This window comes from Zonotrichia albicollis, chromosome 2, assembly GCF_047830755.1.
Source record: "Zonotrichia albicollis isolate bZonAlb1 chromosome 2, bZonAlb1.hap1, whole genome shotgun sequence".
In the NCBI taxonomy this organism is placed as follows: domain Eukaryota; kingdom Metazoa; phylum Chordata; class Aves; order Passeriformes; family Passerellidae; genus Zonotrichia; species Zonotrichia albicollis.
In genome coordinates this window covers 29,045,753-29,067,851 of record NC_133820.1, presented here as the reverse complement: position 1 = coordinate 29,067,851, position 22,099 = coordinate 29,045,753, and the positions used below count along the sequence as shown (strand labels likewise).

Genomic DNA, 22,099 nt, shown 5'->3' with positions numbered 1-22,099 from the left:
TACATCAGCAGTATGAGCTAAATTGATCAATGCACTGGAACTGTGGCTTCCCCCAGCTCTGAGAGGCTGTGGGGCAGGGCAGCCATGCTCACAGCAGCCAAGGGACACACTGAAAACTCCCCTCATGACAGGCACTGAACACCCTGCTCCCACACACAATTCCAAACACAGCCAAGGCAGTTCCCACACAGAGCACAGGCTGTGGGCAGGGAGTGACTGCCCAGTACTGCCATGAGCAGCAGCACCCCAGGCAAGCTCAGGCACCACTGCACGGATACACAGGTACCCAACAGGGCTGAGGACATCGCACAGAGTCAGGAAAGGCTCAGAGAATTGGGCCTGTTCAGCCTTGAGGAGACAACCGAGAGGAGACCTCACCATCACATAGTAACATTAAAAAGGAGGTGTCAGAGGATGGGTCCAGCAGTGGACCATAGTCCCGGGGTGCCGAGCAATACGACAAGAGGCAACGGGCAGAAACTGGGCACAGCAAATTCCACCTGAACATGAGCAAGAAGTTCTTTACTGCGTGTGACCAAGCACTGGAACAGATTGCCCAGAGAAGGGGCAGAGTGTCCCTCACTGGGGATATTCAGGAACCGTCCGGACACAGCTCTGTGCCGTGATGGCCCTCTCTGAGCAGGGAGCTTGGAGCACATGATCCACTGTGGTCCCTTCCAACCTGACCCACTCAGGGATCCCGTGACAACGGAACGTTGCCTTCCCCTGCCCTCAGTGACGCCTTTCCGTGCCCTCGGTGCCGCCTGTCCCTGCCCCCGGTGCCGCCTTTCCGTGCCCCCGCTGCCGCCTGTCCCTGCCCCCGCTGCCACCTGTCCCTGCCCTCAATGCCGCCTGTTCGTGCCTCCGGTGCCGCCTGTCCGTGCCCTCAGTGCCGCCTGTCCCTGCCCCCAGCCCGCACCGGCCCCGCCGCCCTCAGCCCCGGGATCTCGGCGCACGCCCGGCCCCGCGCGCGGCCGCCGGAACCGATTGCGCGCCCTTCCGCCGAGGGGTCACGTGACGTCCCGTCAGTCCCGCAAGATGGCGGCGCCCATGTTGGTGCCCGAGCCCCCCCTGGGGAAGCCGAGGTGAGGCCGCGGCCGGGCCGGGGCTGAGACCCCCCGGGGCAAGGGGGAGGGCCCGCGGGTCCCTGCGGAGAGTCACGGCCCCGTCCTGGCCGGGACCGCCCGAGCGCACGACGGCCGCGGCTGAGGCCGCCCCGTGGTCGGGCCCGGCAGTGGCGCAGCTCCGCGCGGCCGTGGCCCGGCGGGACGGGGGGAACTGGGCTCGGTGTTTCTCGGGACGGGGAGGCGGCAGCGCTGGGGGTGTCGAGCGGGCCCGAAGCGGCTGAGCCGCGGGCGCGGGGCGCTGCCGGTCCCGTTCCCGGCCGATCCGGGGGGAGCGGGGCTCCGTGCCGGCCCGGACCAGCTGCGGCGGGGCGGGATAGCGATCCGCGCCCGGGAAAGCGGCGGCACTGAGAGGTGTGCGGGACAGCGGAGGCCGCGGCGCGGGGAAGCAGCGGCATGTGCGTGCCCGGGCTGAGCCCCGGCCAGCCCCGCCGCCGAGGCCGTGGGCAGGGCAGCCGTGCTCCAGGGGGATTGCCCAGCCGGGGTCTGCAGGCGTTCGCCCAGGCCTCGCTCCGGTGTCCTGCGGCTGGAGGCAGGGGCCATGCCCAGCCCTGGAGCGGCTTGGGCGCCGCTGCGCCTTGCCCGTCAGCCCTGTGCCCATCTCTCCTGTGCTGGCCCGGGAGTAAGGGGAGTCCCTCCGTCCCTTCCTTCCTTGGGCTTCAAGAAAAAGAAGTTCCCAGGAACTGGGGAGGAGCTTCTCGCTTGTCAGTCCCAGGCACCTGCTGAGGGATGCGATCCATTTCAGGCAGGGACACGAGGTGTGGAGCGGCCAGGCTGGCCGGGGCAGAGGCACAGGGCCCAGGTGGTGACATTGTCTGTGCGGGCAGGCGCTGCTGTCGGGACAAGCACCACGGTGTCACCTTGGCACGCACAGGCGTGCAGGTGGTGAGGATGTGAGCAATCCTGAACAGGATTGGAGATGTGGGTGAAGTTCTGGCTGGCTGAGTTACACTTGTGGAATCTTTTAAAATTACACACTCCAAAAGGGGAAGGTATTAATCTCCCATCAGCATTTGGTGTGGCACAATGACAAGAGCAGAAGATGATCCCTCCTTCCTATTTCTCTGTTATCACCTGGCTAGGAAGAGGAAAGATAGAATGAAACTTGACAGAAAAGTGCTTGATGTGAAAAGGCTTTTAGACATTAGAGGCATTTTAATCATAGTGAAAACGTGGTGCTGCTTGTAGGCAGCTGGTCAAAGCTGTCAGACAAGCAAGGAGGAGTCTGGCCAAGCTTCTGTAGCAGAAGGGCAGTGCTGAGCATTGTCTGTGGGGGCTGTGGAGTGTGTTTTGTTAGCTGTGCATTGAGACTGCTGCATGTGGAAAATAACAAAGAAGAAAAGAAAGGACTTGAAATTTCATGTCCTGTAAAAGAAAGACTAAAATGTGCTGAAAGTTGTACCAAAGTTGTAGGGTAGATCCCCAAGTTTTTCTCCCTTATCTAGTGACCAAGTTTCAGGAGCTGAAGGAGATTTCATGGAGTTGGTGATGATGCTGAGTACTGCAGAGCTCAAAAAAGATGATACCCCATGTCAGGTCTTCTTGCTGCTGCCCATGTGCAAGTCTGAACAGCACAACCACAGATTTACAGATTTCATTGTCACATCAGATGCTGCTGTGCAGTTACTGTTTCATATAAATGCCTGTTAATTTGGCAGTTTGTGGGATTTTGTATTGCTGAAGGAAATTAAGTGCATGTATACAGTAAAAATTATTTGCTTGTCTGTTTTAACATAAGCAATGTTCTCTCATCCTCAGCCATCAAAAGTACAGAGCTATTCTGAAGAAGGAGAAGAGGAAAAAAAAGCGGCAGGCGCTTGCCAAACTAAGGGACTCAGGTACTGAAGTGTTTGGCACTCTCAGTGGGACTAGAAGTGATTGGGGATTTTTGGGGTTGTTTTTAAAGACATCATTTTGTGTATTTGTGCTGGCCATAGCATGCAGTTATGTAGATGTGTTGAATTGTGCGTTTTTATCAGAAGCTGCAGGAAAAGATGAATCTGTGTCTGAGGAGGAAGAAGAGGAAGTGGAAGAAGAGGAGGAAGAAGAGGAAGAAAAAAAACTTGAGGCAGAAAGGTGAGAAATCTAGAAAATGGCATATATGCAATAAACACTTTTGTAATCAATTCCATTTTAGTACTTTGAAAAGTTCAAATATACTCTGTGAAACACAGTCTTTATTGAATATGTCAGGCTACACAGTCCTTTCCTTTAAAGCCTGAATGATTGCTATGGAAATTTCTCTTTTATATAAGATTAGGTAAGTTGCCGTTATTACTGTAGTAATAAATACAATATTGAATTGTTTTTATGAGAGTTGCATCAGTCATGGGTGGTCCTTAACTTGGTGGTCTGAGTGGTGTCTGGTTTCTTTGGTAGACAAAAACTACATGAGCAGTGGTTGCTGAGAGAAGAAAAGGCCCAAGAAGAGTTCAAGCTAAAGAAAGAAAAAGAAGAGGCTGCAAGAAAGCGTCAAGAGGAAGAAGAGGTATAAAGATGTAAAACCTTAGAGTTGTGCTAGGCAACAAGGTAGCTTAGTGTAGTAACTTTCATTATTCTTGATGCTGGTATGTTTGAAAGCATTGAGTCTCCACTCTTTTGTATAGAAAAGCAGAATTGAAAAGAGAAAAAAACAACAGCTCTTAAAAGGGCTTTTGTCAGATTTAATTGCTTCTGACTAGATGAAAACTTAATGGACAAGAAGTTGTAATGCAACATGACGCTTCTGACTCTGATTGTAAAGCATTGTTCCTTAATTTATTTTTTTTCTGTCATAAAGAGGAAGATCAAAGAAGAATGGGAAGAGCAGCAAAGAAAAGAGAGAGAAGTGGCACAGCAGAAGCAACAGGAGAAGAGAGAGAGAGAGGTGATTGCTGGTGGTGGGAGGATATGTATGTTACATGTCCTGTGACATGATCAGATGCAACAGTTATGCATGTTGAAAAGGGATTTTTTTTATAATTAGCAAATGCATTAGTTTACCCATTTTGTCTAAGTTCCTAAACCATTGTTCAGTGTTAAAAAGTATAACTCCTGTTAGCTCATTTGGTTGTTCATAGTATGTAATTGTTTACATCAGGTAAATACAAAGGTACTGTGCCAGTGCAGGTTCTGATAAGTGCATTTTCTACATCATGTGTTAAACATAATCCTTCCTTAATGTCCCAGTTACACACAGTCAGTGCTGAAGAAAATGCCCAAAGAGGATATGGTACATGGAAGTACATTGCTGCTGTTCCTTAACACAGTTCTTAATCAAAAGATGTGTTACAGCTCTTCTTTACTTGACTCATCCAACAGGACGTATCTTTTTTCAGAGCTCCTTGGGTGGAATAAAAATTATACTGAAGATACAAATCATTGATAACATTTCTGTTAATGATACATTCATCTTCAGTTTTACCTGAAGTTCAGTGACCTGGATGTAGGGTGTCCTGTACAGTAATCCAGTGTGAGTTCTGGCCTCTTATTGCCACTGAAGAGTGACCGCAGCTTTCTAGGATCTGGTCACTTTAGATTCTGCACAGTCACAAAGTTTGCAGTCATTTCACTGGCAGCTGTGTCTGATAGCCACAGCAGGAGAGGAGCCATGAGCAGAGAGCTTGGCTGTCTGCAGTTAATAGTTGGTTGTGCTACTGATAATGTAACACTTGAATGAGGGATGCCAAAGAACAGTAGTTACTGTATTTCCTGTCTTACTTCCTCTGGTGTTCAGGTGTCCATTGCTGTCTTTGCAGAGTAGGGAGAGAAAATTATGCTCATGTCCTTTATTTAGGGTTGAGATGCAGTTTGGAGAGAGTTGAACCACGATAACAGCAGGATTTTAATCCTCCCCTCTATCCTTGTGTCTGGATGTGCCCAAGGTCTCAGTGGGATAACTGGTGTCCCTGAACTAGATGGAAGCAGCTTGTTTTTTTATTTGGTTGTTGGATTCTTTGCTTTGTGTTTTTCTGGGTTGTTATTTCTGGGGATAGTGAGTTAAATTGGCTCATAGAGGGCAATGACAGGCACCCAGAGGGAAACTGATTACCCAGCTAAAAGCAGAGCCACCTATTTTAGCAGCAGAAAGTTGTTTAATTGGTTTTGCTCGTGTCTTGAAACAGCAGTTTATTTAAGTTCTAACAAGTGATGCAATAAAAAAACTAATTTCCCTCCCTAAAATGAAGAAATAGATTTTTCTGGTTTGATGGGTGATGGTGATTAGAGGCTTTTCTGGAGAGGGTGAAGGATTAGTTTTCGGTTTGGTTTTTTTTGTTTGTGTGGTTCAGGGAGTTTTGTTTGTTCTGTTTAATTTTTCTTTATTAGGGTGGGTATTATCTAATATCCTTGGTGATCAGTACCAGATGCTGTCTGGGTCCTCATCTTTAATTGCATTTTTTAATTTTTATTTGCTCTTTTTAAATTTAATTAATTCTCTTCAGTCCTAGCATATTTTCTTGTCCTGATTATATTAAAATATCTTTTTTCTAGGAACTTCATAGAGCAATTTATTAGAAGCAGTGTCCAGCCAGTTTTGGAGAGTTGTATTGTTATGCTCAGCCCACTTAGCAAAATGAAGGGAAAGAATATCCTCATTGCTTTCCTGTATTTGGAAGGCTAGATATGGTTAAATTACAGTGTTTACGTTTTTTACCAGTTACATCTCTTGCTTTAACAGAGGCTCACCAAGCATTGCCTTTTTCTGTGTATTCCATAAAATGTGTAAGTTAAAACATTTTGTGCAACTAAACAATTATGGACTTACCTGTAACCAGGCTGTGTGCTAGAGCAGGAGGTTTAAGCATCAACAGTTCAATGATAGTTTTAAAAAAAGAAAATTAAACTTCTCTGTTGTCTATCATTTAGTTTAGAAGATCATCTACATGAGGGTCTGGTCTGATGTATCCTTTAGCAGCTTTGTAGTACCTGAATTGCTACAGAGCCAAAGTAAATCTCCTGTTTTTAAAGCAAACCCCATCACATTTTCATTATGCATAATCACTGAGCATTGTAAATTAGGTTCTTAACTAAAGAAACCAGATGTTTTGTGTATCCTCAGGGTTTTCACTAGTCCTGTGTTTGCACCATTTATAGGCAGCTGTGCAGAGGATGCTGGATCAAGCTGAAAGCCAGGTATGCTCCCAGACTTTCTGAAAAAAGAACTGAAAAGTAATTTAATTTCCATCCAGTGTTTGCCTTCTAGCATGCTGTCCATCTGCTCTCCAGAACCTAATGGCCTGAATAAATTTAATATATAGTGGCTTGCATGAGCTGTAAACAATTATTTACTGGGTGGAACATAATTAAGCATATTTCTGGCTGGTTGGTGGCAGTGCAGTTGTGCATGCTGATGACTGTTCAGGAGGTCTGAGTCAAAATGAACCTGGAAATACTGCTGTGTGCTGTTAAAAATCACTGTGCATGATGGTTTATTTGTGAATTGTAATTCTAAATAAATCTGTCAGTCCTGGGTGGCAAGATAAACTTGTCTTTTTAAGCAGATGTCAGGCTCTAAATAAGAGGATTGAGTGGTAGAGAAGGGCACAGATCCTTAATGAAAAGAAAAAAAGGTGGGGGAGAGAGAAGCTTGACTGCTTGGATGCCTGGAAGAGCATGGATCTCAAGCTGGCAGTGTGTAGAAAAGAAAACTGCAGTTTTCATGAGTCTCTTAGAGATTGCCTTAAAGAATAATTTGGATTTTTATCCCTGTCATATGGTTAAACTTGTGAAGATTTCTGCTCTGTTTAAACCACTGCATGAATCTGAAAAATAAGTTTTAACGTACTTATCCATTGTTTATTGACTGCCATAGCTACATTGGAGTTACATTTGGTTCCAAATCATGTTTAAACAGTTCTTTAGGCAGGGAATCTGTTTCCTAAGATGGGTAGGAAACTGCTCTGATCTGCTGCCTGCCCACAGCTCAAAATGCATTAGCAGTCATGTCTGCAAAGGAATAGTCAGAAATGTAGTATGCTAGAGGCTGCATTAGAGTAGCAGTTCAGGGTTCATTTACTGCTGACATAACAGGGCTGTTCTGGTGATAGAAAATTATGGCTGCAAGTCATGAGCAGAATTGGTAGCTGGGTCAAATGCTGCTTGTGAGTAAAAAGAATTTTCAGTTGATTTAAAGTGAGAACTTAGGCCAGTCAGCTTTACAGATTGTTTGGTTAGAATGAAAATTCCTTTTAAAATATGTGTCTTGGTTGTAGTCATTCAAGGCTTGCAACTTGGTGAGGCCATTTTGAATTAGAGAATTTTTAATTACCCAAGATGATCAGTATGGACACTTTTACTTCCAGTGCTAACTATGAATTTCATTTTTTTAAATTCTGCCCTTTGGCAGGTTACTTGCTTTTTAGCCTTTTCTAGATGCACATAACAGTGATAATAATGAGCTCGCTGAGCTTTGGGCTGTTGCAGAGAAAAATAAGTAGTCTCAGCTTTCTCTCTGCCAAGTTGTGGTGGTTTTGGCTGGGGTAGAGTTAATTTTTTTCATGGTGGCTAGTATGGGGCTTTGTTTTGGATTTACACTTAAAATAGGGTTGAAAATGTGGAGATGTTTTTGTTATTGCTGAGCAGGGCCTACACAGACCTTTTCTTCCAAGGTCTTTTCTGATTCTCATATTGCCTCACTGGTGAAGAGGCAGAGGGTGAATGGTTGGTTGGGAGGAGACACAGCCAGGGCAGGTGACCCCAACTGACCAAAAGGATATTCCAGACCATCTGACATCATGCTCTGTGTATGAAGTGGGGGAAGAAGAAGGAAGGGGGGGACATTTGGCATGATGGTGTTTGTCCTCCTACATCACTGTTATATGTGGTGGGGCCTTGCTTTCCTGGAGATGGCTGAACACCCTCTTGTCCCTGGGAAGCAGTGAATTAATTCCTGAGTTTGCTTTGCTTTTTTGCCTGGCTTTTGTTTTCCCTCTTAAACTGTCTTTATTTCAATGCATGAGTTTTATATCTGTTACCTTTCCATTTTTTCCCTGATCTCACTTGGTGGGGCTTTGAGGAAGTGGGTTGGGGCTCTGGGGCTTGGCTGCTGGCTGGGGTTAAGCCATGACACAGTTGTATAAAGTGAGACCCAAAGCACAGGGCAGCTTTGAAAAACAATGCTTTAAAATAGGTTCAGCTTGCCTTGTAGAAACATAGTGCTCATAACTGCATGTGAATTCAGTTGTTAAGTTTTATTTTTTACACTCTCTTTCTTTACTGTTTTCTAACTATTGTCTATTTTAATGTTTTTTCCACAGCTGGAGAATGGTGTGAGTTGGCATAACCCAGAACCCCCAGAGAATCTGGGAACAGAGAAGGACAGAGCAAATTGCCCATTTTATATTAAAACAGGTTCCTGCCGATTTGGAGACAGGTAATCCATTGAATATTTACCAGGATGGAAGTGTGTTGGGGAGATAAAACAGAGGCAATTTACTTAGGTCATAAGAAAACTGAGGAAAAATTGCTGCAAAAAATACTTCTGTGTATTTGGATGTGGACTGAGAGCAGAGCATTGTCTGGCTGGAATTGAGCTGGTTATTGATATGGCATATCACTGATGGTGCATTCTGGTTACATTGGTTTTTCTTAGCCTAGACTCATGCACAGGTATATTCTGATAGAATGTATATGGTCTGTTATTAGTACAGGTCTGATATGTCAGATGTTAGTTTTTTATATTTTCTAATTTGCATATGTTCAGATCCCAAATGGACTAAATAAAGTAAGTTAAGGAAAATCTGCACACTTGGAAAGTTGTTAGGTAGCTTCCAGAGTTCTCACTATTTGAATGTGTGATGCATTCAGTTGTGATTCTGGTACACTGACAGGGTGCCCCTGTCTCAGGAGGGACGTGTAGTAAAAGGGAAGAACAGAGAAGCTCATCAGGATGATGAGAGATGAGGAGCACCTCTGTGGAAGTGGCTGACAAGTCCAGACTCTGCTTGCAAAGAGGGAGGTGGAAGAGGACTGTGGTAAACAGACAGCAAACTCAGGAGTAGGGTGGGAATGATTATTTGCAACTTAGGTGTCTCAGAATGTTTACCAGCTTTGACACAGGAAAGACTTTCTCTTATGAAACAAATGGCAAACTTGTTCCCAGAGGATGTAGAGGAAACTGGAAGTATAAATGAGTTTATGGAGTACATGTTCATTGGTGACCAGGAACAATGATGACCCAAATGCAGCTTCTGGTTTGAGAATCCCTGATTTTTTCTCCCTGCTAAGGAGAAACAACAGCTTAGCAGGGAAGGACTCTGATATTTATTACATGAATCCTCAGCAAAAACTTACAAGGTTATTTTACTAACTTGTATCACTGAGATATGTGCAGTCTAGCTATTGTAGTTTTCTTTATCCTGGGAGTAATGTGTTCCAGTGTGATGTATATTGAGGATAATTATAAGATAATTCAACTATATGAAAGCTTCAAGTTCATATCTTTTTTTTCTATCCTGAAATATGTGTTGAATTCCATAATAAAAATTTCACCAGCTATATCACTGCAGACAGCATTTTTTTTAAATGTCTTGGTCTTTGTAGTCTTTGCAGTATTTTTTTGTAGTGATCTTTAATGGACATAACTTCCATGGATTATTTATGGATTCCATAAAACTCAGTTTTGCTTTGAACTTTGCATTTGAACTATGAATAACCCTTGGAAAATAAATACTGAGAAACATCATATTCTGCCCTTCCTCTTTCACCCCTATTGATCTCAGCTACCTCACTTTAATCTTCCTTCTTTTTCTTCACATACCTGCTTCCTTCATAATCTGGTCATTTTAACATCTGGTGCTGTCTCTAAATTGGAGGACTGGTACAGCTAGGATAGGACTGGAAGGATGGGTTGAAAGGAGTTGTGAAAAACTAAGAGCCAGTGTTATCAACAAATAACTACTGAACCTTGTCAAAGCTCACTATTCAGCTTATTCAGCTCCTGAATAAGCTGAAACTGGCTGAGTTTGCTACTACCAATTTCCCCAGTAATTCAAACCTAATATTTTGCAGTAATATTGGATTCTTGGGTCATTCATTTTCCTTGGGGTTCCTTTTTTTCTGTCATGTGAATATATAATTTTGTGTGCAGACAATATTAGGGGGGTTTCATATTTTCTGTTCTATTATTGAAATTGAACAGCAAAAGAAGGCAGCTCCTAAAATGTAAAAAACAATGATCATGAAATTAATTGTTTCCTGGTTTAGTTTTGGGTTTGGAGATTGGATTTTTTTGTTGTTGTTGTTTGCTTTTTGAAGTCTAAGGGGCCAACCAGAAGGTGAGAGTCCATTTCTGATTTGACTGGGTACAGAAAAGCTTCCTAGCTGAAGTCTGGGTTGTAATTGTCCATTTTGAGACCTGACCTCCCTGCAGTTCTTTTGTGCTGCCCAGTGACATAAAGAGACTAGACTAGTCTGGATGTTTTTCTGGTCGTGAAAAGGAGAAAAGTGTTGGAGAGTGCATGACCCAGTTGCTTGGGATTCATAAAGCACAGTGAAATAAGCATGGAGAACATCTGTGTTCTTACTGAATCTAAAGATGTCTAGGGGAGAACTGTATTTCAGCATGTTAGCAAGGTAGCCTGAATATGATGGATGGTGAGGGACATCTAATACTTTTATGGCTGCCAAGAAGCTGCAGATTAAGATATGACTGATTTAGAAGAATCTTTTTTTTTTGTTTGGGTTTTGATTTTTGTAGGTTTTTTTGTTTGTGGATTTATGATTTTGTGGGTTTTTTGTTGTTGTTTTTACCTTTGTGTGTTTTGCTTTGGTTTTTTTTTCTGTTGGAAGTGGAAAAATACCAGTCTTATACTCATCCAGGTGCAGGTCTAAATGTGCTGTTCTTCCCACATTCCCACCTTCCATTCCCATATGATGAAAACAACTACAGTACAAGTTTTTCAGTTTGCAAAAAGAAGAGCAGCGACTTGCTTTAAAATCTCTTTCTAGAGAGACTCCTGACAATCTTTTAAGCCCTTCAGAAAATGGGAACACATTAACCCTTGTAGCCTAAAAGAAATTACTTCCCAGCTCTCATTGTGACACTGGTATCTATAACTTTTGTAGTTCTGCCTTCCTAAGCAAGAATGTGTTTGTTAATGGCATTAAGGAACCCCTAAAGTTATGTACAAACTCACTCCAAAATATTTGGTTTAGTAATTTAAATATCTTGATCTTCCACTAATCGATTTTCTTTTATAATAACTGTGAATGAAAATGACAAATGTTTGAAGCTTCAAGAAGTGTATTTTCTGCTGGAGGTGCCAATCTTTCCACTTCCCTTTTTCACTGCACCTGTGCAGGTGTTCCCGCAAGCACAACTACCCCACATCGAGCAAGACGCTGCTGGTGCGAGGGATGTTCATCACCTTTGGCATGGAGCAGTGCCGCAGGGACGACTATGACACAGATGCCAGTCTGGAGTACAGTGATGAGGAGACCTACCAGCAGTTCCTGGAGTTCTATGAAGATGTGCTCCCCGAATTTCAGAATGTGGGGAAGGTGGTTCAATTCAAGGTAGGCATCTACGTGCGGTTTATGAGCCTTGCGAGGAATTCTGTCCAGCATGCCCCAGCTAAATCCTGTGGGCACTAGGGAACTATGCTGTGTCCTTACAACAAACTGTGCATCTCTCATGGCACCTGTAAACTTGTCACTGCTCTTACAGAGCACCATCTTACTCTGGGTGAATCTTCTCTCCCATTCATCTCAAGTGTTACAAAAGCCTGGGCTTCTATGTTGCATGTTACTCACACTACTCAACAGTCCACTTATCTCATACTCCTTTCTTTTCTTATCCTGTGCAAAGTCCCAGCGAGTCCATTAAGACTATTAGACAATATAAATATATCTGAGCTACTGTATTTGGGCCTAAGGAATGAAATAGTGGGGGTATGAAATGCATTTGGAGTATACACCCAAACAATGTCATTTTAGGACTGGCTGAATAAAATAAAACCAGATTACAATGAACTGAAAAGATAGATATTTCAGTAGGAAGAATTATAGAAAGGTAAGTTACATAAATGGTTTTGAGATTTGTCATCCATCCTTAGTTTGTGCATTTGGTTTGCTCAGTGTTTTGTACTGATTTTTTCCCATTTATAATTTGTTTCTTATGGGGACAAAGAGGGATCTCTGAATGGAGACCTCAGAGATGAATGATGGGTGCTAACAGTCCCATGTTGCCCCAGAAATATGCAGCATGGATGGTGCAATCTCCTTGTATCTGAATCTATTGCAGCATCCCTTTCTGCTTGCCATTCCTGAGTGTTTTCCTGCAGTCACCAGGAGGCATATAGTGCCTTTTCTTCTTTTGTGTTCATCTACTGACAGCTGCCTCAGGACTGAGATGGCATTAGCATTTCAAGCAAGAGCAAAGTAGGAGTGTGTTTTCAGTAGTTGTATAATGAGCTTTATAGGCAAGAAACCTTCACTTGTTTGGAGGAGTGGAGCATCCCCTCCATATTTTGAGTCATGGAATAATAGCCAGTTGTCCTCTACTAGCAAACAGGATGCAGATTCATTATGGAGCATGGCTTGAAAAGCCTTATCAGCAAAGTCAGGTCCTTGGCTTTGTACCATGGTTCTGTGCAGGTGTGCTAAGCTGCACCTGCTTGGGTCCCTGTCACTATTAGTGTGCCATTCCTTGGCTTCTAAGGCAATTGTACAGCAGCAAGATGATTCTCATGCACATTTTCACTGCATTAGAGATGCTTCAGAAAAACATGTTGGCTGCAGGGATCCTAACTGTGAGTGAGCTGAGCCTCTATGACCATTTAGAATCAGATTAGACACACCCCTCTGTCAGATTACTTACTTTGCCAGTGTAACCCAAGGTTTTATTCTGGCTGTTTTTTCTGGGAAGCTGCTCCAGAATCTGGAAGGTCCTGATAAAACACTACCTTAGAACTCTAGGGTTCTTTTCCTACCCAAAAATGTCTGTGGCAAAATCATTCTCACTTGTTCTTGTATTGACACTGTTTATCTCAAATAGTTTGAGTCCTTTTGCTGTAATACTTAATTATACAAGTGCTTGTTATTGTGGCTGAAGCCCTTTGCTGATCCAGCACACACAGAGGTTTTCCCTGAGGGTCAGTCAGGGTTCAGGGATGAAAGTAGCCGCTAACTTTGTTTGCTGCAAATATTGGAAGAGACCTGCAGGCAACAGAGGCTGGAATCACAGTTTGTCCTGGAGAACTGGGTTCCACATGCCTGGACCTGCCTGTTGGAATCTTTTGTAACTAGCAGCAAACTTTTTCAAAGTTAATTTTTGAGAGCTTTAGATCTACTTTGAATGCTAAACTATAACAAAAAAGGTTTTTTTCAGAACTGTACAGTGAAACATGGTGTCACCAGCTTTTTGAAACCATTTTAAAGGGATGCTGTGAAGATACATTGCTCTAGAGTCTCTTATTGTAATGAATCCCCCATTTCCATGTGAGGATACTAATAATTGCTGTCAGAGCAGGATTTTGCTGTTGCACATAGGGTGTGCAAGACAATGGAGTACAAGCTTTCCTGTGGACTAAGTGAAGCCAAGGTCTCAGAGTTAATCCAAGCATAATTTAAGCATAAGACAGAAAGGCTTTTTGTTTGTTTGTTTGTTTTGTTCTGTTTTGTTTTGGTTTTTTTTGATTAACACTTAGTGTTTTGAAAAACATCATCTCTAAGTTGCTATGGATGAACTGTCTTAAATGAGAATTGTCCATCTCAGAATGTGTGAGCTGTTGTACAGCATAAACCTTCCACTGCCCTAATTTCATGTTTCCATCCCCTCAGGTCAGTTGCAACTATGAGCCCCACCTGCGAGGAAATGTGTACGTCCAGTACCAGTCGTAAGTACTCACAGTCTTACCAAGGGTTACAGCTAAACTCCAGAGCTGAGTGATGAGTAATAAGTGTTTGTATCATCCATGCAGTGCATTCTCACACTGTAGTGGGAACCCAGAATTGGGAAGGGGTGTCTGAAATGATTGTGTGATGGTCATGCCATCTGTTGTTTTTCCTTTTTAAAGGGAGAAGGACTGTCAGGCAGCTCTGGCTCTGTTCAGTGGACGATGGTATGCAGGCAGACAGCTTCACTGTGAATTCTGTCCTGTGACGAGGTGGAAAACTGCCATATGTGGTGAGTCTTGGAAAAGAGAGTATGTGTAACTGAAAGAATACTCACTCATGGAGTGAAAAAGAGGGATTAGGCTGTAGCTTTCAGATTTGCCTAATGTTGTATTCATTTCTGTTTGGAAGACAAATGTCTTGTGCAGATCCAGGAAAGAAAGGGAGTGTAACACCATGTCACATAAGTGTCTGAATTATTCTAGTGGATTTACCATGGTCTAGGAAAAATGTTTTTGATTCTTGCTTTTGAAATAATAATCTTAAAGTGAAACTCCAAGAAGTACTGGTTTATCTCTTGAGAAGCAGTGGCAGTTTCTGGACTATCAACAGTTCTAAGCGGTAAATATAACATGTTCTTTATTTACCTTCTTACATTTAGGTAAATAAAACTTAATGAAATAAAAAGTTAAGTTTGTTCTAAGCTAAAACCAAATCTTCATAGCTGTTAAAAAGCTAATTCCAAGAAAAGTACACAATGAAAATTAATCTTTTGAGTTAAATTGATAGGTGGTCAGATGCATGTTCTTCTGTTTGGAGAAGCAAAATTCAGTTTATTTAATTTCTTCCAGTTGGTACATAATGAAGAAAGAGATTTAATAGGTCTGGTTAAAAAAAAGCAAACCCTAATCTGTTGCAGGTTTATTTGAAAGGCAGAAGTGTCCAAGAGGGAAACACTGCAACTTTCTTCACGTATTCAAAAATCCAAACAACGAGTTTTGGGAGGCCAACAGAGACATACGTATTTCTCCTGAACGGACTCATCAGTTGTCTAAAAACTCTGAGAGGAGAAACCGCTCGAGCCATCGTGACGACTATTACAGCCGCTCCAGGAGGAGGGGCAGCCCCAGCCCCGACCATTCCCACCGCAGGAACGGAGAATCGGAGAGGAAGAAGAGCCGCCGCAAGAACAAGAGGCGGCACCGCTCGGGGCGGTCCAGGAGCCGGGAGAGGAGGAGGTCCCACAGCAGGGGCAGGAAGAGGAGAGGCCGCAGCCGCAGCAGGAGCCGCAGCAGGAGTCACAGTCGGACACGCAGCAGGAGCAGGAGCTCCTCTCGATCCAGGAGCAGGGGTAAAAAGAGATCAAGCAGCAGAGGAAAAAATAGTGAAACTCCCAAAACAAAGTGAGAATTACTTTCAGAAATCACTAATTGATAAAAATAGAGCTGAAAAAGAAATCTTCCCAATAGGGTACCAGATATATATCTGAATTTCAAATAAAGTTTTGTTGCACATTAAAATGTTTCTTCCTAATAAAGGAACGTAGTTTACTGTGTGCAAAGCTTGAGAAAATTTAAAAGTTTTCAGTCCTGTAGAAGGTGTGAATGTCAAGTACTCTAGCTACTCTGTCCCTCTGAACAGCTGCAACACCTGGATGCACACTGAGTGCAAATAGAGAAGTGAAGCCTCTTTGGTATGTGCTTATTTCTGTTATGTGTATGTTAAGTGTTTACTGTTCCTGTAAGGAGTTAGTACAGAACAGCCAGTGTGCAGTAAATTCACACCCCAGCGCACTGCAGATCCAGGTCTGTGTAGATGATTGCCATTTGTATTTTTCATCTGTTTATTGGAAATTGCTTTCCAGACAAAGAAAATATAATTGTTTTATGAGTTGGAGAAAAGGGATCTCAAAGACATCTGTGTTTGATTGTACAGTACTGGTCCAGTAGGAGCTTTTTGGTCACGAGTGTTGGATTTTTCTCAGCCCTGACTGAGCTGCTGAGCTGATGGCTTGTAGGGATTGCAGTAGACTAAAACCAGGCAGAAAGTACGCAGAGAAACAATCAGTTTATTCAGTACCTTAATCCCCAAGTAAGACTGGAGACCATGCAGCTGTAATCCTTGAGTGAGGTTAGAACTGCTTTGCATACCTCTTGGTTGCTCACCATCTGTAGGTGAAAAGGACCTGCCTAACTTGTGCTGGAGCGGTGCAAAGTGTCCATCAGGGAACCAAAGATGGGACTGTGAAGGCTCAGTCAAGATGGCTGCAGAGTGGCTGAAGAAACTGAAGGGTTTATACATGAAAGACTACTTCATGATTTTGGGAGAGGAGGACTTCACTTAGAGCCTTTTGAGGTTTATTTTACAAATAGTTTAAGGCACCCTACTGCCTTGCTTTCCCACAGCCAAGGTGAAGAGTAGGGTACATAAAAATGAAATTACTGGGACAAAACCTCCTTGAAATGACAGCTGTATTAGCAAAGTACCTGCAGTTAGAGAAATCCTTACCACTATCTTTTCACTTTTATTTAAAAGATTTGTGCTGTTAGATGTACTGTATTTCACATGCTTTACCTTCAGGTTTTAACTTGGGCACCTCAGTGTCCTCAGAGAGCTTGTAGCACCGAAGGTGCAGGTGCTGTAATGGTCTGTAGAGACACCTCCCTGTCTTTAGCTTCCTCAAAGAACTGGGCTCCTGCCTTCAGAGGGCCAATCAGACCCCAAGAGTTAGAAGCCTAAAGCAGGCATGAAGTGCTCCCAAACAGGAATTCATTACAATTCCCAGCATAAACTCCCTTAGAAAATCTAGGTATCTGAACTTTACCAACAGCATTCCTCACATCAAGAATGTTTTTCCCCAGGATAGTTAAGATCAAGTGAAAATTGTTTCTGGATATGATATATATATTTTTGCTTTTCTAAATGCATAGTGCACCTAGCATGCTGATGATATATTTTTCCTTCTTTCTTCATGTGTAACTTGTCCAATATGGAGTAATACAACAAAAGTGATGTTCAGTTCAAACCCAACTTCCATGATATATTGTCATAACTGTAGGCAGAGCTGTAGCTTAGTTAATTTGATTAAATGTTTTAGTTATTAACAGATGTAGGAATTGTAATTAATTAGCATAACTTATGAAATAATAACTTTTTTAAAAGACATATTTCAAAGGACAGACAGCACAAAGTTTTTAATTCCATTTGAGAAATTTGTTACTGCCAGTTTCTTATAACGTACCTTTTTCTCATCACTCCTTAGGGACAAATTTTCCTTGAGGTTTCTGTTTTTTTATAGATGCTCAATTGTCTCACTGGGTCACTTGCACTGCATGAGGCAAACTCTGGTTCAGTTGCCCACCACCGGCTGGTTCCACCCTCCCTTCCCTGGGCTGCCCTGCTTCCCAGAGCTCTCAGGTAGAAGAGCTGGCTTGTGCCCCCACTGTGCACCCATGTCACACGGACAGATGTCACAGAGAGAGCATCAGCCCAGCAAAATCAGCTGTGCAGCTCAAGGAAATGTGGTGGGAACCTGTGACCAGTCAAGTGAAATAAGCAAACCAAGTCTCCATGGGATTAGAAACTAAGTGCCCAGTAATAACCATGTGAGAATTCCACAGGTGATTAGGCTCCTTGTCCCCACAGTTTTGCAACAGGATTTGAGAAGTTAAGTGGCTGTATTTAAAAAAAAAAAAAAAATCCCTGACAAAAAACCCAAACTTGCTCAGAAATGCATGTAAAAATTTAAATATACTTTATTTCTGCTACTACAGTGGCTGAAGCTTCAGCTTGTTTTTCTTGAGGTCTGGACGCAAACGTGCTGGCTGTACCTGTACAGTGTAGGACTGGTAGCTGTGATTGCCCTGCACTTTCATACACTGTCTGTTTATTACACAGAATTTGAGTGCTGTAGATCTGACATTTAGCTTGCATTTGTTAGCATGAAACCTGGGATTCCACCAGTTTTCTAACTTTGGAGTTTGTATTTTTCAGTATTGTTTCTCTGCTTCATAATCTTAAGTAGTGTTAAATGCATGGTTTTGTGTTTCCTTATTATTTGAGTGAGCTGTTTTATTCTGGAGAGACAGACTAGAAGTTTTTTTATGTTAAGCCTAATTATTTTCTTTCCCAAAGGGAAAAAGCCCCAGAAGAACATGGAAAGGATTTAAATTTGTAAGGAACAGCCTATTCCCATTGCGTTATTGCGCATATTCCACAAAAAAGGACCTTATAAAGTGAATTAATACGGGCCAAGTTTTGTTTTGTCTTCAACTGCTATTTAAAAGTAGCAGTATTTCAAAATACTTATTTTTCAGTTGTGAATTCTGCAGGGATCATGGGGGTGCTTTGGAGCAATTCTGGCATTTACACAGAGGTTCAGGGTGGCAGTGCCAGGGCCTGCCAGCTGCCCTGCTTCAGTCAGGATGGGGAGCAGGTGCTGCCCTGCCCTTCAGTGGAGGAGGAACAGCCCCGGCAGGCAGCAGCACAGGGGGAGCCCCTGTAGGCATGGGCACTGTTGCTGCCCAGCAGAATTAAGGCATCAGGGAGCTGGACTTGCCCCCTCACAGCAGAGCCTTCCCTCCAACTGTAGCTGGGGGCACTTCTGTGGGATTTCATTCCCTTTCTGCCTGTCCAGAGCAGCAAACCCCCAGGAGGGCTTGAGGAGGGTGGCACGTGTCTGTGTGTTGAATGCAAGGCATTTCTTGTGGACACCCAGCAAAACCTTCCCTCTCCGGCCCCAGCCTTTGTGTGTAGGGCACATTGTCCAAAATGCATCCCAAGTGACTCCTCTCCCACTTTTATGCCCTGTGATGGCAGCATGGCTGTTCTGCATCCAGTTTTGCATTAGCACGTTCAGTGTACTGAAACTGCCCTCTGGTTTACCAGTGACATTCCTGTGCGCTAAATAACTTGGTTTTTTTCTAAAGACATGCAAGAGCCTGCTAAAAGATGCTATTGCTTCCTGTCCTGGATCAGCACTTCTTACAAAACATGAAAGATGGAAGTTTATGATAATTAATAACCTAAAAGCCTAATTTACTTTTTACATCATCCAAAGAGTGCAGCTCATTTTGCTTTCACTGTAAGCTTTTAAGTAAAACGAACCTCATTTATTCCACATACACTCCTGCTCAGCACTGACGCATCAGGTGAATTGGTATCTATGGCTGAAAACCAAAACTGATATGACATGGACAGGTAACATGTTGAGCTGTGGGACAGACTGCAAAGCAAACTGGACAACTGAAACCCACGGTACATGGGAACTTGACAGAGGCAGCCACAGGGTGAGCATCACTGTGGCCTCATTACCCCAAAAGGAACAGCACATGTTCAGGAAGGCCTCGTCGAGTAAAAGACTTAAGTCAGTGAATTTGAAGACATTTAAGACAACAATCAACTTGCCTGAACAATCCAGAAATTCCTTCTTCTTCTTTAGCTTTCCCCAGCCCTTCTGCACAAGACAGGAAATTCAAAACCTGGAATTTCATTTCAGAAATGCCTGAAGATGTTAATTTTTCCTCATGCTTTTGCTGATAACATCAAGCAGTTCAGTTCTTTTAGAAAGGTGGAGAACAGATTCATGTGACGTATTTTTGGTCAAGACTAGGATTGTAAACATTGCATTGACTTGTTCAGAATTCTATGAAAAGAACTGAATATTCAGTCTCTATTATCCAGAAATCTCTCTCAACATGTGGTTTAATTTTCAAATGAAGTGGTACTACCCCATCAATTTAACATCTACTTAAATAAATTTCATGTTTAATGTGGCCAGCTTTCCAAAAACTTGCTAATTTATTGCTTTCTCTACAATTTAAATGGATGTAAATAACTAAACTTGGACACAGTATCCTCAACATTTTTTAATGAAGTGCTCAAGAACAGGTTAAGCACTGTAATAAAATTTTCCTTTTTTTTAAGCCAGCACTGTGTGGCTTCTTCTTTCCTCTGTGAATACAGGCACTAATTACATATAAACACAGTAATGGTGTAAAAATGGACATTTATTACAACTAAACCAATGTGACAGACAGAGGTCAAACAGTTTGTCACAATCACAACAAAGCTTAATCCAGCCAAGCACATACAAGTGACAGTGTAAACTTTAAAAACATGTTTAATACATATAAAATTGCTTCTGGTTTGACTTAAATCCATTTTACCACTACAATCTCACACACAGGGTCCTTTCACTACCCCTCTACCCTCATCTACCCCTGCCCACTGTGCACTGGGGAAATGCCCTGGGACAAAAAACAGTCTCTAGAATCTGTGTATAAATCCTGGAAAGGGCACCCAGAGACAAGTTCTAATGGCTTGAGTTCACAGGCACCACGCTGGCACTGCCACAGGAGTGGCACACACAGCCTGGGCCTGGCTGGCCGCTCTGCTGGCCCAAGTGTTGGTGCTGGGGTCCGGATCAGGGCTTAGAAGTGGCACCACTGCACCTTTCCTTTGGCTGGTACTACTGAACCCACTCTGCAGCAGCACTGCCAGAGCTGAGCTCTGTGAAAACATGGCACCGCTCAGGTGAACAAGTCAAAACTCCCAGGGGAAGGTGTCTGGGTGGACAGGGACAGGAAACAGAACTTGGCTACTCCCAGGTGTAGACTGCCACTGTCTCCCTCAAAATCACACAGGGAACACATTTCTGCTAGTGAAACAGGCTCAGTCCCTAATTACTGAGTCTGTTCAAAGTGTCAAAATATTCCTGGATATCAGTTCACATGATTTGTAGTGAATATCCCATACAAATCTAATGGTTAAGAGCTCTCACTGCCAATTAGTTCAACTACATCACGCAGGAGTATTGTAAGGGATGCACCACGTTTAATGTGTTGATCAAGAAAAGCAGTTAAATGACTGACACTCAGTGTGTCCTAAAGGTACCTATACACCCAATGAAGCATAACTACAAAACACCAAAAAATACGAATTAGTTGGTAGACTTTGAGAGAAAATAATAAAAGGTCCCTTCTGTAAAGCTTCTTCTTTCCCATCTTTCAAAGTATTCAGTTTTCATTATGCATCTCTCTATTCAGTTAGAAAGCTAACCTCCATGTGTTCATGGTCAAAGCAAGCTAATATCAGACCTAAGAACAGTTTCCTTATTCAGTCTGGGCTGGTTTTCCTTCTCTCCTACATGCATTCCCTTTGAAGTATAGTAACTTGCACAGTTTTGCTCAAGAAGTTACACTAAAATACACCCTTCATGTCTAGTGAGTTGATCAGATTTCTTAAAAAAGCAGTTATCACCTTAACAGTTTTTTACCAGTTTGATATGCAGATCCTGGCAGGATTCTTTGGTATAATGACAAATTCAGTAGTAAACAGGTATTTCCAATCATTATGCAACAACTGAAATAAGCAGAATAATCACAAGTGGTGACTAAAATGTAGATGAACAAATTCTTTGGTTGCATAAACACAATTTCTACACCGGAACATTTCATATTTGGAGTTGTCCATGTAGATTCTTTTCATTTAGGTAGGCTATGCTTATGTCATAGTAATACATTTATTTCCTGAAGTCAAGTTCACTTATAAAAAACAGTAGGCTTATCGAAGTCAAATGCAATTTTCCTATAAATGTAGTGAAGGGAAACACTGAGTCAATTTAAATCTAATTCCCTTTCATTTATAAATTTTGAACTTAGGCTTCTTGTTCCCTTTACAAAACAAAGTATTTTTGTATTTTTCTTGTAGGCCTGAATGAAGCAGCTTAGCAAAACAGTAATACTGACAAACAGCATCTTACACCATTAGCTAAACATTACAATGAAGGCAGTGAACATTTACAGTATGAAACACTGAGATGGCATCAGCTGAAGAGAAGATTTATGTCAATCCAATTTCTTCAAGTACACTACGTGGGGTCTCTGCTTCCTACGGAGGGAAAATTTGAGACAGTAGTAAATGAACACTGTTTCTACTGAGCAGAGCGGTACATGAGTTAGTATGGAAGATGCTGAATTGAAAAAGAAAGCTGAAAAGACATGAAAACATGGAAGCACTGCAGTTTGCAAACATGGTATTAGCTGCACTTTTCACAGAGCTGTTAATTAGATTGCCATGGTTCACAAGAATAGCTGGTGGATTTTATTGCCCTTAAGCATAATAAAAATAAAACAATTTAGATCTACCAGCAGGGAACAAAT

General features: G+C 42.7%; 2 protein-coding genes across 6 annotated transcripts in view; one reads left to right on the top strand and one right to left on the bottom strand.

Annotated features, from left to right (window-relative positions):
* Nucleotides 1–634: 634 nt before the first annotated feature.
* Nucleotides 635–20,183, top strand: ZRSR2 (zinc finger CCCH-type, RNA binding motif and serine/arginine rich 2). Of its 2 annotated transcripts, none has more exons than XM_074534668.1 (11): nt 635–1,085; nt 2,883–2,962; nt 3,107–3,200; nt 3,504–3,612; nt 3,904–3,990; nt 6,198–6,236; nt 8,360–8,475; nt 11,405–11,618; nt 13,884–13,939; nt 14,120–14,229; nt 14,857–20,183. In XM_074534668.1, the coding sequence occupies exons 1-11, from the start codon at nt 658–660 to the stop codon at nt 15,342–15,344; spliced, it is 1,821 nt and encodes a 606-aa protein (XP_074390769.1). In that variant the 5' UTR covers nt 635–657; the 3' UTR covers nt 15,345–20,183. The 2 variants fall into 2 exon arrangements, with proteins under 2 accessions (XP_074390769.1, XP_005491829.2); XM_005491772.3 differs by having other exon boundaries at nt 3,104–3,200.
* Nucleotides 15,905–22,099, bottom strand: part of AP1S2 (adaptor related protein complex 1 subunit sigma 2) — a 35,016-nt gene continuing 28,821 nt past the window's right edge. For all 4 annotated transcript variants that reach the window (XR_012578913.1, XR_012578914.1, XM_074534673.1 and 1 more), the window contains one exon: nt 15,905–21,827. Coding sequence is in view for 1 of the 4 variants with exons in the window: in XM_074534672.1 (XP_074390773.1) it covers nt 21,780–21,827 (48 nt within the window). In the remaining 3 variants the exon portion in view is untranslated. The remainder of the gene's footprint in view (nt 21,828–22,099) is intronic.